Source organism: Nomascus leucogenys, chromosome 4, assembly GCF_006542625.1.
Source record: "Nomascus leucogenys isolate Asia chromosome 4, Asia_NLE_v1, whole genome shotgun sequence".
Classification (NCBI taxonomy): domain Eukaryota; kingdom Metazoa; phylum Chordata; class Mammalia; order Primates; family Hylobatidae; genus Nomascus; species Nomascus leucogenys.
The window spans coordinates 118,015,766-118,033,617 of record NC_044384.1 but is presented as its reverse complement, the minus strand read 5'-3'; the positions used below and the strand labels follow the sequence as shown (position 1 = coordinate 118,033,617).

Sequence of the window (17,852 nt, the reverse complement as noted above, 5' to 3'; positions counted from 1 at the left end):
AAAAATACAAAAATCAGCCGGGCACTGTGGTGCACACCTGTAATCCCAGCTACTCGGGAGGCTGAGAGATGAGAAGAGCTTGAATCTGGGAGGCGGAGATTGCAGTGAGCCGAGATCATGCCACTGCATTCCAGCCTGGGTGACAGAATGAAACTCCATCTCAAAAAAAAAAAAAAAAGGTGCTCCAACAATAACTAAAAGGGGGTGGAAACTACTAAAAACTGCTAAAGCCAGGTGATGGTTACATGGACAATTAATCATCATTATTATCCTATTTATAGAGGTTTGAATTTTTCAGTATTAGAATGTTTTCAAAATAATGCTATAAGGAATTTTAAAATCTCAATCTTTTTTCAATTGTATCCTTTTAAATAGCAGCTTTTGTTCAAGAGAAATACATCTCATGAAAAATAGACATTTTCATTATTGGGACTACTAGTGGTAAAAATAACATTTGAATAATGCTTTACATGTCATAGAATGTCTTCATATATGTTAGTTTAAAATAGGATGAACTTACTAGATTAAACCTAACTATGTATATAGAAAGACACTGCAACATAGTTTATAAATAGACATTTAAAGGAAATGATACTGTATCAAAAATTCAATCCTACCATGACCTAAATAACTAGGTTAGTAAGCTTCTAATAATGTAAAAATCCAAACCTGAATGAAAGCAGAGGTGCGTTTTGCTGGGTCCCACAGAAATTCAACCGCATTTAACTGGCTTGGATTCGTCCTTGTGTCAATTATTCCCACAGACATTGGAATATCTGTTTTAAAAAGAAGTTACATAAAAACTCATCCACTTTAAATAACTTAAAAACTTACAACTTACTATATTATGTTCTAATGAAATAATTGTAACTGCTTTGAACTCTGTCCTTCAGTGGGCTCCATGATCAACTTCTTCAACATCGAAACCCACCCTAAACGAGTATCACAGTTTCCCCTACCATGGTTTGTATTTCGTTTTTTTTTAAGAATATGATAAGGCTGAGCGTGGTGGCTCACACCTGTAATCCTAGCACTTTGGGAGGCCAAGGCAGGCGGATAACCTGAGGTCAGGAGTTTGAGACCAGCCTGGCCAACATGGTGAAACCCCATCTCTACTAAAAATACAAAAATTAGCCAGATGCAGTGGCGCATGCCTGTAGTCCCAGCTACTCAAAAGGCTGAGGCACAAGAATCGCCTGAACCTGGGAGGCGGAGGTTGCAGTGAGCCAAGATCACGCCACTGCACTCCAGCCTGGGCGGCAGAGCGAAACTCCGTCTCAAAAAAAAAAAAAGATAGATGGTTTACAATTCAATGGTTTCAAAATCATAAAATTCCGGGTTCACATTAGTTTAGCACCAAAAAGCTACTTGACGTTTTAACTATAAAACAACTCTCTTGGTTCTTTATAATACAAGGATGGGAAAAAAAATAAAAAGAAAAAAATGTATACATACATACATATATATGTATGTGTGTGTGTATGTATATATAGAAAACAACTCTCAAGACACAAGATCCTAGACAGGCATGGTGGCGTGCGTCTGCAATCCCAGCTACTCGGGAGGCTAAGGCAGGAAAATCGCTTGAAGACGGGAGGTAGAAGTTGCAGTGAGCCAAGATTGTGCCACTGCACTTTATCCTGGGTGAGAGAGCAAGGCTCTGTCTCCAAAAAAAAAAAAGACACAAAATCCACAAACACCAAAACTTTCCCCAAACAAGTAATTCATGATGCCAACACATTACTGGGCATAGCTAAACAATGCCCTCATCTCCATGGTCTTTTGATCACTGCCTGTACCTAAATCAAGAAGTCTGTCTCCTGGGCGATTCCACTTCCATCCTTCAAGTTGCTGATGCTCTGTGTATTGTAGCCGTCTGTCATGGAATACAACCCTTATGATGCTCTGTGGAATAAGTGGGGAAAATGAGTACTTTTAAACTGCTCCAGCTAAAATGCAGGACCATTTCTACTTCTTATGTGTTAACCTGTGGCAGTAGAACATATACAACTAGATTCTGTTTTAAACATTCTGTAAGTGAACTATTTTGCCCTTGGATACTTGGATTATGGTACAATTATTTGGTGCAAAGAATTATAACTCAAAAATTAAAATTGTAAATAAAATGGTAACTTAGGTATTGATTTTATAAAATAATTTGTTATTGCAATTCAAAATTAAGGTTCTTCCCACTAAAATTAATGAGCAAGAATTACATTCCTATAAAGAGAATACCAGATGCACAAAGGAGTTACTAAAAATGAAAAGATGGAGACAGAGAAACCCAGGCACAATGGTAAAACTTTGTTAATTTAAAATAACAGTTAACAATTGAGTTTTTTTGGCCGGGCGCAGTGGCTCATGCCTGTAATCCCAGCACTTTGGGAGGCTGAGGTGGGCGGATCACGAGGTCAGGAGACTGGGACCATCCTGGCTAACATGGTGAAACCCCGTCTCTACTAAAAATACAAAAAATTAGCCAGGCATGGTGGTGGGTGCCTGTAGTACCAGCTACTTGGGAGGCTGAGGCAGAAGAATAGTGTGAACCCGGGAGGCAGAGCTTGCAGTGAGGCGAGTTCGCACCACTGCACTCCAGCCTGGCTGACAGAGTGAGACTCCATCTCAAAAAAAATTGAGTTTTTAAAAAAAAGAACTGGCAAAAAACAAAAATCCAAAACACTGCCCACTGCCTTGAAAAAAAGAACTTAGGCCAGGTGTGGTGGGGCTCATGCCTGTAATCCCAGCAGCCAATTAAAAGTAGCAATTTTTTTATTTGAGATAAGTTAAAAAAAGAGTACCATGTGGGAGAAATTTATAGGGCTCAGTGGCTGCTTTATTCCCATCTTCCTCACCTGCACCCACACCTGCAGGGCCTGTCCAAGCAATTACCCAGCACCCACTTCACACCATCACCTGACCACAGCAAAGCTCTCATAGTGATGGTTCATAGGCTAGTGGTGGCCCCTAAGACACCAATGCCAGTGGTTCACATTTGCTAGCCAGCTCGTCTCCAGAAAAAAGTACAGCACAGTAAGAACCATACTAAATACACATATTCAGATGAAAACAGTATTAGAATACAGGTATTAGACTTCAGAGCTTTACTAAGCCCCATTCTAGAAGGTCAGACTAAAATACTAAAGAAGATAAAAGGAGGACCAAAGTTAGGAAATTACAAGATATATAAGAAAAATTCTAGCATTATATAGCTCTTTTAGAATTTGTCTAGCAGGTTTTCCAGCTTCTACCAGAAAACCCTACCCAAAAAAGAATGGAAAGGAAAACAGAAAGGAATGAAAAGGAAGGGAGGAAGAGAAAGAAAAAGAAAGAAAGAGAGGGAGGAGGGCGGGAGAGAGGAAAGGAACTTCTTATACGAATCAGGGAGAAAGTCTCATTATCTGAAAGTTTTCCTTAAAAGGAGATTGACTACATTTTCAGAACTAGCAACATGTGATGGGGCCCTAACATAAGACTAAAAGAAAAAAACAGAACAAAAAAAGATGAAAACAGAACAATCAGAGAAAGCACATTGCTAAATATGTTCAGCACATTCAAGAAGTTCCAAAGCACCTTCGCAAACCTATCACTTGATCCCCAAGGTTCCCCCCCAAATTTAAGTAGTATAGTCGAAGATCCTAGGGCCAGTAAATAAAACTCTAGAAATCTGAAGCATATTTTAGGGATTCTCTAGATTAAAAAAGGATGTAATTTCCAAGAAATTCATCCTGCAGTCTTTGGTAGTAGCAGACAGTAGCTCTTAATCCCAGTTATACAGAATATAACTGGATGCCTGGCGCATCCACCAAAAATCACACAGCTGGCTTATCAAACAGAAGATGAAGCCAATGTAAAATGCTTTAAAAATTAACCCTTTTCAATCAGTGGGCTAAATATTTAGATACTGATGCCTTCAGAATAAGTAACCTTGTCTAGGTGGAATATACTAGTGTTATGTCAGCAAAACATTCACTGTGCATTTATAAGTTAATGGTTTTGCTACTAACAGTAGTTCATTATGTCATAATGAGGTGTCATTTTTCCCTTAATTTATTTGCTTGCGTTAATTTTGTACATTAAATGTTTTTACATGTTTTAATTTGGAAGTAAATACAAGGAAGTTGAACTTAAAGCAGTCATACAACTTTACCCTGCTATCCCACGTTAATCTGACAGGTATTTTAACCAGCTTGCCAAAATATTTTAAACATTAGGTATCACCTATCAGACTAATTATTTCTAAATCCTACCACCTATTCAGGGAACTGCCCTGGAAAGCCAGCTTGTCTCCACTGATAAATGACAAAGACAATTGCTTCAGAATTGATTTTCTTCAATGCCTTGATGGACCCTGAATTTTGGCATTTGGACTGGATGTCAAAGTTTGTTATATTTTCCTCAGAACACTGAATGGTCATGAATGAAGAACTGAGTTAAAATTACAAATTAGTAAATTCTATAATCCAGCATACATAAAAAAAGCACAAGGGGGAATAGATGAAACAAGACTGGCAAATTGTGGAGAATGTTGAAGTTGGCAGGAGAATTTATGAGAACTCATGATATATACCAGATATATTTATTATATACCACCATATGATGGATATATGTGGATTCATTGTACCATTCTCTTTACTTCTGGGTATGTTCAAATTTTACAATAAAAGGTTAAAAAAATTGTTCTAACATTTTTGGATCCAGTTTTAAAGACCTCAATATAGGGCCCATCAAATCCTACTAAAGTTTATTATGGAGTTTACAATTAAAACCATTTTCCAACCCTTTTACACTGATACATTAACAAAAAAAACACAGAACAAAGACAGACAAAAATAGAACAATCAGAGAAAGCACATTGCTGAATATGTTCTGCAGATTCAAGAAGTTCCAAAGCACCTTTGGTAACCTATCATTTGATCCCTAAGTAACCTTCCAGGTGCCCTCCAGGTACTGGGCAGCTGGCTTTCCCAGACATGCCAAATTAGTTAACACACCAAATTTAGATTGCCTGAATCCAATTCCCACCACAAGGCTGCCCTTCCCATGCTTACCCACTAAAAAGGCAGATCCACAGAGGGCAGGGTCTTTCCAATAGAATGCCCCTCCACACTGAGGGCCCAGCAGCACCTGGGCCCTGACATGCCACTCTGTGGGAAGATGGAAGGATCAAGAGAACTTGTCTCTTGCTAACACTTAGTTAGCCACATGAGGTTTTACCTTTCCCCAATTAAGATTCTTTCATTAACCCCGCCCTGTAATGCTATGGAATTTATAATCAGCCATGATGTATGATGGATACAGGCTAGGAGGGGCCAGGGGACAGGGATGGTTCTGAAGATACATCCTAAAAGAACAGGTTAGCTGGAAAACAGGTATGCCTCCTATATCTAGGATGACTGACTTTTTCATTCAGATACATAAGTAGGGTGAACAGAGATTTCAATTTTTTTAAATGAAACTTTACATGGTAAAGGATTTTTTAAAGTTTTACGCCAACATTGACATTCTTCCCCATATTATATTTTACTTTTAGAGAGGCTTATAGGTTTTTGTTGTGGTGAAGAGTTTTTTACTCCATAACTGCAACGAACTTTGCTATTGCTCCTTGATTTCCAAGGGTCTTTCAAAATTACTCTACCCAATAACTGCTATAATTCCCATTTTACAGGTGAATAAACAAAATATAACTCATAAAGTTAAAAAGTTGTAATACAACAATTATTGAAGTAAAATTAATTTTTTTAAAAACAAAAACTCATTCAATCACAGCAATATCCGTTGGGAATTAAAATGGACTGTCCTTACCTTTACTAATTTTCCACTGATCTCAGGCATATCACCCATTTTCCGATTATCCAGCATCCGAATTTCGTATGACTGACCTATTTAAATAAATTGTGTATAAAAAACAGTCCTTATAAAGAATATCACTTTGCTTAACATAATTCAAAATGCATGTTTCTCAGAACATACATTACACAATGATAGTTTGTTAATTTGCTACGGAAGCAAATTCAGGTTGATCCTTCTCTTCCCTGAAAATCACACCACCTTCTGTCTTACATTATTACATGAGACAAGAGTTTCTCTGTCAATTTATCTTCATCTGCCACTCTCTTACACTAAATTTTTATTATGCTTGCATTACCTAAGACTAATTTTTGTAACAGCTTTTCTGAGATATAGTTTACATACCATAAAATTCACATTTTTAAGAAGTGTGTAATTCATTGGTTTTCAGTATAATCAGAGTTGTGCAACCATCACCACTACCAGTTTTAGAACATCTGCATCATCCTAAGAAGAAACCTCTATTAGTCACTTCCCATCCCTCCCCCAACCCCACCTGGCCAACTGCTATCGATCACCAATCCACTTTCTGTCTCTATGATTTGCCCACTCTGGATACTTTTATAAACAGAATCATACAATTTGTGGGTATTTGTGCCTTGCTTTTTAAACTTAGCATGTTTTCAAGGTTCACCCATATGTAGTATATATCAGTCCTTTTTATTGCCAAACAATGTTCATTCCTTTTTATTGCCTAATACTATTCCATTGTGTAAAGACCATACCAAATTTTGTTTATCCATTCATCAGCTGATGGATATTTGGGTTGTTTCCACTTTTAGCGTTTATTAGAAAACACAGATATTCACACATCGATCTAAATAATTAGGAAAATGCTGCTGTAAAAAAATTAATAATGTACTCCAAATCCACAAAAAATGATTTCTGGATTATCTGTTATTAAATAATAAAAATGATAGTATAATTTGGCACGCAGAAAATCAGTAAAAATTAAAGAATGCTTATAATATCACATGAAGTTGAGAATCTTTATAACTACCAACACCTTGTCCATACTCCCAGGGGGCTTACAGAAAAAATATACAAAGGATTCTAGATTATAGGGTCAAAATTCAACAAGGGGTTATCAAAATACAACTACATCACTCCAAGGCTGGTGAAGGAAAACAGCATATATATATAGTCAGTTACAAAGAAAAGTTGCTTACATGCATTCAACAGACAGAGAAACACTAAAAAACACCTGTATGGCAAGAGACATTTTTAAAAAGTTAAACTAAGAGACAGATTGGAAGAAGATATATGCACTAAATTTAACAATGGATCTATATTCTGAAAACAGTAAGAAATAATTTTCAAAATGAAGAATATAAAGTTTTGAAAAATACACCATTTATATTTAAAATTACACTCAACCTCACAAGAATTTAGGAAATAAAAATCAACAAAAGGTTTATGCTGATTATCAGATCAATAAGAAATATTAATTTTTATTTATTTATTTATTTTGACAGGGAGCTTCACTCTGTCGCCCAGGCTGGAATGCAGTGGCACAATCTCGGCTCACTGCCACCTCTGCCTCCCAGGTTCAAGCAGTCCTCCCTGCCCTGGACTCCTGAGTACCTGGGATTACAGGTGCTCGCCACCACGCCCAGCTAATTTTTGTATTATTTTTTAGTAGAGACAGAGTTTCGCCATGTTGGCCAGGCAGGTCTTGAACTCCTGACCTCGGGTGATCCACCCGCCTCAGCCTCCCAAAGTGCTGGGATTACAGGCGTGAGCCACCGCACCTGGCCATAAGAAGTATTTAATTAGGCTGAGGTCAGGAGATAGAGATCTTCCTGGCTAACACGGTTAAATCCCATCTCCACTAAAAACACGAAAAATTAGCCAGGTATGGTGGCACGCACCTGTAGTCCCAGCTACTCAGGAGGCTGAGGCAGGAGAATCGTTTGAACCCAGGAGACAGAGGTTGTAGTGAGCTGAGATCACGCCACTGCACTCCAACCTGGGTGACAGGGCGGGACTCCATCTCAAAAACAAACAAACAAACAAAGAAGTATTTAACTAAAAATCAAATGGCCAAGTGTGGGGGAGAAATAATCTTGAATAATGTACAGAATATAAACTAAAAAGTCTTTTTAAGAGGCAATGTGGCTGCACCTGTCAACAAATTAAATACTATACCCTTTGACTCAAGGATTCTGATTGGTCAAGACAAAAAAAAAAAAATGTGTAACGGAGGGAATATTTGCAAGTGGCATTATACATAAAGGGCTAATCTCCCCAATACATAAAGAGCTCCTATAAAATTGTGAACAAATAGGCTGGGCGCAGTGGCTCACGCCTGTAATCCCAGCACTTTGGGAGCCCAAGGCGGACAGATCACCTGAGGTTGGGAGTTCGAGACAAGCCTGACCAACATGGAGAAACCTCATTTCTACTAAAAATACAAAAATTAGCTGGGCGTGGTGGTATATGCCTGCAATTCCAGCTACTTGGGAAGCTGAGGCAGGAGAATCGCTTGAACCCGGGAGGCGGAGATTGCAGTGAGCTGAGATTGCACCACTGCACTCCAGCCCAGGCAACAAGAACGAAACTCTGTCTCCAAAAAAAAAAAAAAAAAAATTGCTAACAAATGTCCAATATCCCTAGAGGAACAAAATGAGCAAATGAAATGGACATGTGGGTTCACAAAAGAAGGAAATGCCAACAGTTCTTAAACATATTGAAAGACACTCAACTTCCATTAGAGAAATGCAAATTAAAACCACACTGAAATCATTTTTCACCTATCAGATCAGTATAAATCCCTCAGTTTTCTGCTGTATTAGATGTGAAGTGTAACAGAAAGAAGAGTTGAGGATTACTCCTGATTTTTGATCAAGGAATTGAAGAAGAGTCACCATTTCCTGACCTCAAAGACAGCCAGGAGCTGACTTGAGGCAGAAAAACCAAGAGTTGGCCAAGTGGAGTGGCTCAAACCTGTAATCCTAGCACTTTGGGAGGCCAGGGCAGGCAGATTACTTGAGGTCAGGAGTTCAAGACCAGCCTGACCAACATGGTGAAACCTCATCTCTACTAAAAATACAAAATTAGGCTGGGCGCAGTGGCTCACGCTTGTAATCTCAGCACTTTGGGAGGCTGAGATGGGTGGATCACGAGGTCAGGAGTTTGAGACCAGCCTGGCCAACACAGTGAAACCCCGTCTCTACTAAAAATGCAAAAATTAGCTGGGCGTGGTGGCTTAATGCCAGCTGCTCCAGAGGCTGAGGCAGGAGAATCGCTTGAACCTGTGAGACGGAGGTTGCTGTGAGCCGAGATCGCGCCATTGCACTCCAACCTGGGCAAAGAGAGGGAGACTCCATCTTAAACAAAACAAAACAAAACAAAAAAACAAACAAAAAATACCCAGAAGAAAAGGCTCTATAACACTTGCTGTGCTTAAAGTGGTTTCCCTATTGGAAACTATTATATTCTTCAATGGTAATACCCATTGAGAGAACAACCAGACTTTTAGAAATTTCCTAATTTGTCCCCCAATCCATAATTATTTTAATACCACGGCTTCCTGAAACAACAATCTAGGTTGTAACTGATATATAAAGAAGGATCCAGTATTAATGAAATATAAAGTTAATATAGTCCAACAGTAATATTCTCAGATGCTAGTCCTATTTTTAGCTTTATCTTCTCAATTTACTTTTCATGTTTTATTTTTTGTTCCATTTCTGGCTCAGAAATGCAAAAATTCTGCCAGAGTTGAAAAATATAACTGTTGTGATTCATGTCCCCACCCACCTTTGAAGACACATACTCTAGTCTAGCTTCATTAAATGGGACTGCAGGGCAACATGGAGCCCAAGATGTGACAGCCCCCACTTTGCTAAGTTCAATGCTTTAGAAACGTTATTTCTAAAGTCCTATTCCTATCATGAAACTTTAGTAACGTGAACTGAAACTAATCAGGAGGAAATCTACTGTTGTGAAAAATGAAACTAAGCAAAAAGAACTTTCTGAAATATTTAATGGAATTCTTAATCCAATAAACATGCTGTTTCTAGGGCTTTATATCTGTATTTTATTAACATTCTTTTTTCTTTTTTGAGACAGTCTCACTCTATTGCCCAGGCTAGAGTACAGTGGTGCAATCTGGGCTCACTGCAACCTCCCTCTCCCAAATTCAAGCGATTCTCATGCCTCAGCCTCCCAAGTAGCTGGGATTAGAGGTGTGTGCCACCATACTGGCTTTTTTTTTGGAGACGGAGTCTCACACTGTCATCAGGCTGAAGTACAGTGGCACAATCTTGGCTCACTGCAACCTCCATCTCCTGGGTTCAAGCAGTTCTCCTGCCTCAGCCTCCTGAGTAGCTGGGACTACAGGCACGTGCCAGTACACCCAGCTAATTTTTATATTTTTAGTAGAGACGGGGTTTCACCATGTTAGCTAGGATGATCTCGATCTCTTGACCTTGTGATCCACTCGCCTCTGCCTACCAAAGTGCTGGGTTTACAGGCATGAGCCACCGTACCCAGCCTAATTTTGTATTTTTAGTAGAGATGGGGTTTCACTATGTTGGCCAGGCTGGTATCGAACTCCCAACCTCAGATGATCCATCCTCTTTGGCCTCCCAAAATGCTGGGATTACAGGTGTGTTAATTAACATTCTTAGCAGAGTATTCTCCAAGTAGAATTTGGTCTCCAAATGAAAATTTATTTGGGGAGTAACAAGGAGAAATTCTTTTCATTTGAAGAGTTAGGGGCTGATCCAGCAGTAGCAAGTCAGCAAGGGGGTAAGATCAGAAGTCTCACTCATATTATCAGGTGTGGAAGCATCAAAGGCTCAGCCCCCAGCTGTTAAGACAAAAGGCAGCCTATTCCAGCCAGATCCCTGCCCAAAGGGAAAGCCAGCTATGTGTACTCCACCCTCTGGTGGCTCCATGTTGGTTTTTACTCCACAGTTAAAGTCAGGGACTTAACTCCTCTTCTTATTCAGGCATAACCAGGCAAACACAAATACAGGTTGCTTTTTTTTTTGCGGGGGGCTGGGGCGGGGGACTGGAGTGCAGTGGTGCAATCTTGGCTCACTGCAACCTCCACCTCCCAGGTTCAAGTGATTCTCCTGCCTCAGCCTCCCGAGTAGCTGGGATATAGGCGTGCGCCACCACTCACAGCTACTTTTGTATTTTCAGTAGAGACGGTTTCACCACATTGGCCAGGCTGGTCTTGAACTCTTAACCTCATGTGATCTGCCCACCTCGGCCTCCCAAAATGCTGGGATTACAGGCATGAGCCACCGCACCCAGCCTTAAACACAAATAAGTTTTTACACTCAGTCCCTCTGAGGTTCAAAAAGAACTCAAAAAATGACACTAAGACATCAATACAACTAGGAAAACTTGCTCCAATTTCTACTGACAAAGTGAAGACTATACCAAATTTGATTTTTATTTTCTTTACAGCATTACACAGTGGCAAATATTCTTCATGAAGCATGACCATTTTGGCTGGGCGTGGTGGTTCACACCTGTAATCTCAGCATTTTGAGAGGCCAAGGTGGGTGGATCATTTGAAGCTAGGAGTTCGAGCCTGACCAACATGGTAAAACCCCATCTCTACTAAGAATACAAAAATTAGCCACACGTGGTGGCGTGTGCCCATAGTCCTAGGTACTCCAGAGGCTGAGGCAGGAGAATCTCTTGAGCCTGGGTGGCAGAGGTTGCAGTGAGCAAGACTGCATCATTGCACTCCAGCCTAGGAAACAGAGTGAGACCCTGTCTCAAAAAATAAATAAATAAATAATAAAATTAAAAAGGAAAAGAAAAGCAAGTCTAGTGAGCTGAAGATACTTTGCTAGTCTGGATCTTTGTTTGTCTTACTACTTTAAATTAGCAAGCTTCTATTATTCAGTAGACAACGAGGTAGGGTGAAAGATACTCAGAAATGTCTCAGTCTGGTCCAATCCTTGTCCAAATCTAGAAAAAGCTATGAATCCTCTCATTAGAAAAATATACCTTTAAGGACTACATCCCAGCTACTCAGAAGGCCTGAGGCAGGAGGACTGCTTGAGCCTAGGAGTTCCAAAACAGCCTGGGCAACAAAGCAAGATCCTGTCTCTAAAAACAAACAAATAAAAGGAAAGAAGGGAAGAGGGAGGAAGGAAGAAAAAAAAGCCAGGTTCAGTGGTTCACGCCTGTAATCCCGGCACTTTGGGAGGCCAAGGCAGGAAGATCGTTTGAGCCCAGGAGTTGGAGATTAGCGTGGGCAATGAATAGTGAGATCCCCCATCTCTACGAAAATTTTTTTAAAAATTTGCCAGGCATGGTGTCCTGTGCCTGTAGTTCCAGCTACTCAGGAGGCTACGGTGAGTGGATCACTTTAGCCTGGGAGGTCAAGGCTGCAATGAGTCATGATTGTACCACTACACTCCAGTCTGGGTGACAGAGCAAGACCAAAAAAGAGAGGGAGAAGGAAGGGAGAGGGAGAGGGAGAGGAGGAGGGGGTGAGAAAGGGGGAGAAGAGAAAGGGAGCAGAGAAGGAAAAGGAAGGGAAGGAAGAAAATATACATTTATAGAAAATTAAAAACTTGTTTAAGGATTCATGGAAAATTCTGGGTTTAAAACTTTTTGTCAAGATGATAAATGCTAAGATACAGTCCGTGCAAAGCACAACACACTATTATATATACTGTGATACTCATATAGGTATTATTTTGAAAGGTATTATAATTTCTTTTAAAAGGGTACATAAAAGTACAATTCCTTTAAAATTACTCAAAAACAAATTTTTTTTTTTTTTTTGAGACAGAGTCTCGCTCTGTCACCCAGGCTGCAGTGCAATGGTGTGATCTTGGCTCACTGCAACCTCTGCCTCGGGTTCAAGTGATTCTCCTGCCTCGGCCTCCTGAGCAGCTGGGACTACAGGTGTGCGCCACCATGCCTGGCTAATTTTTGTATTTCTAGTAGAGACGGGGTTTCACCATGTTGGCCAGGATGGTCTTGATCTCCTGACCTCATGGATCCGCCCACCTTGGCCTCCCGAAGTGCTAGGATTACAGGCATGAGCCATCGTGCCCGGCCTGTATTTTTTTAAATTACTAAAATGTATGTTGTTTTAAACATGTCTACATATACAGTTCAGCTTTCTACCTTTTTTCTGAAAAGACTAGGAAAAATCAAGAAATAAATTAACACAATTCCAGAACCAAGAAAATACTCAACATTAATACTGCAGTAAGCAGAATAAAGTACAAGAAAATCACCTGCCCTTATATTGATTATATTCGAGTGAGGTATCACCTGAGAAAGAGGCACAAGGGAGCCTGCTGGAGTACTAGAAAAGGTGGAAATAGGTAGTAGTTTCAAGGGAATATATATGTAAAAATTCATTAAGATTTGTGCACATTATTGTAATACTTCAAAAAAATTTTATTAAAACCTAAGCTTTCCAAATTGACACTGAGCAAGGTAATTAACTGCTCTAAGTTTAATCTACAAAATGAATAAACCTCTCCTAGGGTCGCTGTGATAACTGAATAAGGTTAACACATGTATTTAGTACAATGCTAGATGCACAGTATCAATTAGTGTCAGTCTACTATATCGCTACTACAGATGGTGGATTATGACTTTTATCGATATGAAATATCTTTATCTGGTTTAAGAACAACCATGATAAATTATGGGCATTCCCCCAGGCCAATAAATGCACATCCTACATGTTGCTTTAAACAGGGTGTGTAAGTGTACTAATTCATTCCATGGTATGTATGTAACAGAACTTAATCGACTATTCCACAAGTAAGGAAAATTCAGGTTATTTCCTTTTTTATCTTTAGAAATAAAGTTACAGTGAACATCCTTGCCCCTACATTGTTTCTTCTGTTATTTTTATGTCTAAAACAGATTACCAAATAAGTTCTTAAGGTTCTTTCAAATATAAAACTTAAGTCTCAAATAAGTGATTGCCTATCCAAACACTAAATATAAAAACAAACAGGGAATTGTCACAAGTGCCAGAGACAGGACTACCTGAAGGTAAAACCTTATAGATTCTAAACTTATATATCAAATGAAAAGGTAGAAGTAAGTTATGCTTCCACATTTCAGATTAATCACATGTAAAAGTCTAAAATCTATTGCTCTTTCCAAAACTTCGAGTAAAAATTCTATTTAATGACAGAAAAATAAACACTACTCTTAAGTGAACAGATGTATAATTCTAATTTTTTGAAAGAAAATGTATATACATTCAAGAAACAGACCAAAAATGTTAGTCAATTTTTGGCATTATCTCTTCACATATTTCCCGGTTTTTCTACAATGAGCATATAACAGTAAAAATGTTCAAAAAATTGTTTAAAATCAGAATTCAACCTGCTTTCAGTACATGTATCCAACAAATTAATTCCTGCATTCAAAGTACTTTTGTTTACAGGGGTAAGTCACATCAGCCTGTGCCCAAACTGCAAAGGGCAAACTCTCCTCTTTCCAAAGATAAACTCAGCCGAGTGCAATGGCTCACGCCTGTAATCCCAGCACTTTGGGATGCCAAGGCAGGTGGATCACTTAAGGTCAGGAGTTTGAGACTAGCCTGGCCAACATGGTGAAACCCTGTCTACTAAAATTACACAAAATTAGCTGGATATGATGCTGTGTGCCTGTAATCCCAGCTACTTGGGAGGCTGAGGCACAAGAATTGCTTTAACCTGGGAGGCGGAGGTTGCAGTGTGCCGAGATCGCGCCACTGCACTCCAGCCTGGGCGATAGAGCAAAACTCAGTCTCAAAAAAAAAAAAAAAGGTAAACTCTACCCCCCACATCTCTACTATTTTCCCTCCTTCCCCACCATCCCTTTCGTAACACCCTGACATAAACTACAAACAAGATATAGGGGATAAAATGTGATGTTTATTTAGCCACAGACTCCATCCTGGTGCAGCTTAAGTCTATTTTCAGCACAGAACTGCTTCATGTTCAAAATCCAGGTTCCTTGCTAGCTGGACGTCTGATTCATTCTCAAGTTCCACATTGAAATCACTGTCCCTAAAAATAACTGACTTCGTTTCCTACTTGCTAGTCCTTTGGATTATGTCTTAAAAATCCTGTAATAAATCTTCCTCCTCAGACCCTCTTTAATGCAAATCAGTTTACACAAACTGTACTTCAGCTGCTCACAGTAAAATTCCTACAATTTTCATTAAGTTGTAAAATTTAAGAAAAAGAACCTAATTTTTAATTATTACCAATAATCTAGGCTACAATGCCAAAATATTATTTTGTATTTCTGTAAATTCTTACATGTCAAATGTGACATAACCACACTAACCTTGGTTCAAATAAGTAAGCGTTTCATCATGCAGTTTTACTGCTGGCGACGTTGCGGCACACATCACATACTGAAAGGGTGGGTGCTCTGTTTCACCATCCAATGGAAGGCTGGAATCTTCCTGCTTGAAAATGGGCAATGCCAAGACATCACTGAAAAGCAAAAAATCAACACTGACCTTACTTTGGGTTTGAAATATTTGTCTACAGCCATATCATCCTGAATGCACCCAATCTTGTCTGAAATATTTAAAAGCATATAAACATTTAGGGATAGTTTTTTTAAAAATTTAAGATCAGAAATTATATGTAGAATAAAAGAACTATTAATGCTATGTGGTTCATCTAAAGGATGGCATTAACAACTGCTATCTCGGGGTAGGAAGTGGGGGAGGGCGACAGGGCAGCTCTGAATATATATATATGGCACTTTAAAAAATTCTTTTAAAACTTTAAGGTCCAGATTCTTTCTATAAAAAAAAAAAAAAGCAAGTCAAGAGTACATAGCTACCTGATTTGAAAGGCAAGAAATAATACTGCTGCCAAAGGTAGGTCACACTTGACACCATGGAATTACAAAGAAGCATCTGATTAAAATGGGGTTTTACAAAAAGTTCCCTGCTGTGCCTTGGCAAGTGTTAAGAACATAAAGCTTCATGCCTAGTCTAAAACAATGGCTCCTTCTGAGAGGTAAATGGGAGCAGTAGCAGTCGCAACAGCTGCTATTCTTCCCCCAAGAATAACCTGGGGCACTGATTGGGAGAGTGATGAGGGGTCTTCTGGGACAGTCTATATTGGATGTTGTTTGGTTTTAACAGCTTTACTGAAATATAATTTACATATCATAAAGTCACCCTTTTAAAGTTTGTAATTCAGTGGTTTTAAGTATATTCACATCATCAGTATCTAATTCTTGAATTCCAAAATATTTTCTCCCCTCAAAAAGAAATCCCATACCCATTAGTAGTCACTCACCACACTATCCCAGACCCACTCAGCCCCTGGCACCCACTGATTTGTTTTCTATCTCTACGGATTTGCTATTTGGGACATTTAAATGGAATCATATGACTATGTGGTCTTTTGTGACTGGCTTCTTTCACTTAGCATGATTCATGGACCATCCATGTTCTAACATGTACCAATGCTTCATTCTTTTTTATGGCTCCATTCCATTGTATAGACATACCATATTCTGTATCCATTCAGATGATGGCCATCTGGGTTGTTTCCATTTTTTAGCAATTATGAATCATGCTGCTATGAACACTTTTCCATGTTTTTGTGTAGATAAATTCTGCTAAGTATACACCTAGAACTGGAATTACTGGATCACATGGTAACTCTATTTAACTTTATTTTACTTATTTTTTTTGGAGACAAAGTCTCGCTTTGTCACCCAGGCTGGAGTGCAGTGGTGCTATCTTGGCTCACCACAACCTCTGACTCCTGGGCTCAAGTCATTCTCATGCTTCCTCCTCCCAAGCAGCTGGGATTAGAGGCATGTGCCACCACACCCGGCTAATTGTATTTTTAGTAGAGACGGGTTTCACCATGTAGGCCAGACTAGTCTCAAACTCCTGGCCTCAAGTGATCTGCCCGCCTCAGCCTCCCAAAGTACTGGGATTACAGGCGTGAGCCATCACACGCCACCTCTGTTTAACTTTCTGAGCAACTGCCAAGCTGTTTTTCAAAGGGGTTGCAATAATTTTACATTTCCCCTATTAATGTATGGAAGGTGATTATCTGTTTTTGAGATAATTATCTGAGCTGTACATCTGTATCTTAACTTTTCTACACTCATTTTTCAATAAAAAGTGAAATGATAATAACAGTAGCAACAACAAAATATCAAATGAATACTATATCAACACCAATAATAGGGACTTGTCTGAACTGCTTATTTTCTCTTTTTTTCCTACAAGCTGTTCACTCAGATACTTGGGTAGCCAGGTCAATTCAATTCAATTCAAAAACAGAATGTGAAAACAAGTGAAATGCGACGGAAACCCCAGGAGAGAACGTTATCCCACCAGTAGTCCCTACTCCCCCCATGCATTTCTATTAAAGCACTGTGCTGATTTTCAAAGATACTAACTATCCACTAATTCTCCCTCTCTTATTTATACCCAGGAATTGTCAAAACACTCCTACGTACACAAGTAATAACCAAGGATCACATGGTTAGCAATAGTTCCAACATTCCCATAGAGTTCTCTCAACACCTTGACCTAGGAATTTTGCCCCACCTGAGCTCCTGCCTTGGGGGCAGATATAAAAACTTTTCAGAAGACTTCAGGCCAGGAGCAGTGGCTCACACCTATAATTCCAGCACTTTGGAAGGCTGAGGCGGGTGATCGCCTGAGGTCAGGAGTTCGAGACATGGCGGGCAAAACCCCGTCTCTACTAAAAATACAAAAATTAGCTGGGCATGGTGGGGTGCGCCTGTAGTCCCAGCTACTTGGAAGGCTGAGGCAAGAGAATTGCCTGAACCTGGGAGTCGGAGGTTGCAGTGAGCTGAGATCGTGACACTGCACTCTAGCCTCAGTGACAGAGTGAGATTCCACTCAAAAAAAAAAAAAAAAGAATCAGATCACCTCTTTATAAAAATCAGTCATAGCAGTCAAATTGGCCCCAGGAAAGATAAAAATATATACTGCATTTTATGTATATATGTAAGCATTTAAAACCCTCTCAGAGAGAAAGAAAACAAGAATG

The 17,852-nt window shown here is 39.3% G+C and overlaps 2 protein-coding genes and 1 non-coding gene across 7 annotated transcripts in view; 2 read left to right on the top strand and 1 right to left on the bottom strand.

Moving 5' to 3' along the window:
• Positions 1-12,243, top strand: part of FBXL2 (F-box and leucine rich repeat protein 2) — a 147,368-nt gene extending 135,125 nt beyond the window's left edge. Inside the window, exon 16 of the transcript XR_004029797.1 lies at positions 11,272-12,243. The gene's annotated coding sequence lies outside the window, so the exon portion shown is untranslated. The remainder of the gene's footprint in view (positions 1-11,271) is intronic.
• UBP1 (upstream binding protein 1) overlaps positions 1-17,852 on the bottom strand; it is a 52,625-nt gene that overhangs the window by 22,406 nt on the left and 12,367 nt on the right. For all 5 annotated transcript variants that reach the window (XR_004029794.1, XR_004029795.1, XR_004029796.1 and 2 more), the window contains exons 2-5: positions 15,136-15,287; positions 5,803-5,879; positions 1,800-1,905; positions 670-776 (exon numbers count right to left, since the gene is read on the bottom strand). Coding sequence is in view for 2 of the 5 variants with exons in the window: in XM_003256831.4 (XP_003256879.1) it covers positions 670-776; positions 1,800-1,905; positions 5,803-5,879; positions 15,136-15,287 (442 nt within the window). In the remaining 3 variants the exon portion in view is untranslated. The remainder of the gene's footprint in view (positions 1-669; positions 777-1,799; positions 1,906-5,802; positions 5,880-15,135; positions 15,288-17,852) is intronic.
• LOC115834925 lies at positions 3,199-3,260 on the top strand. Its single transcript, XR_004029913.1, has one exon. It is a non-coding gene; the product is annotated as a U7 small nuclear RNA (small nuclear RNA).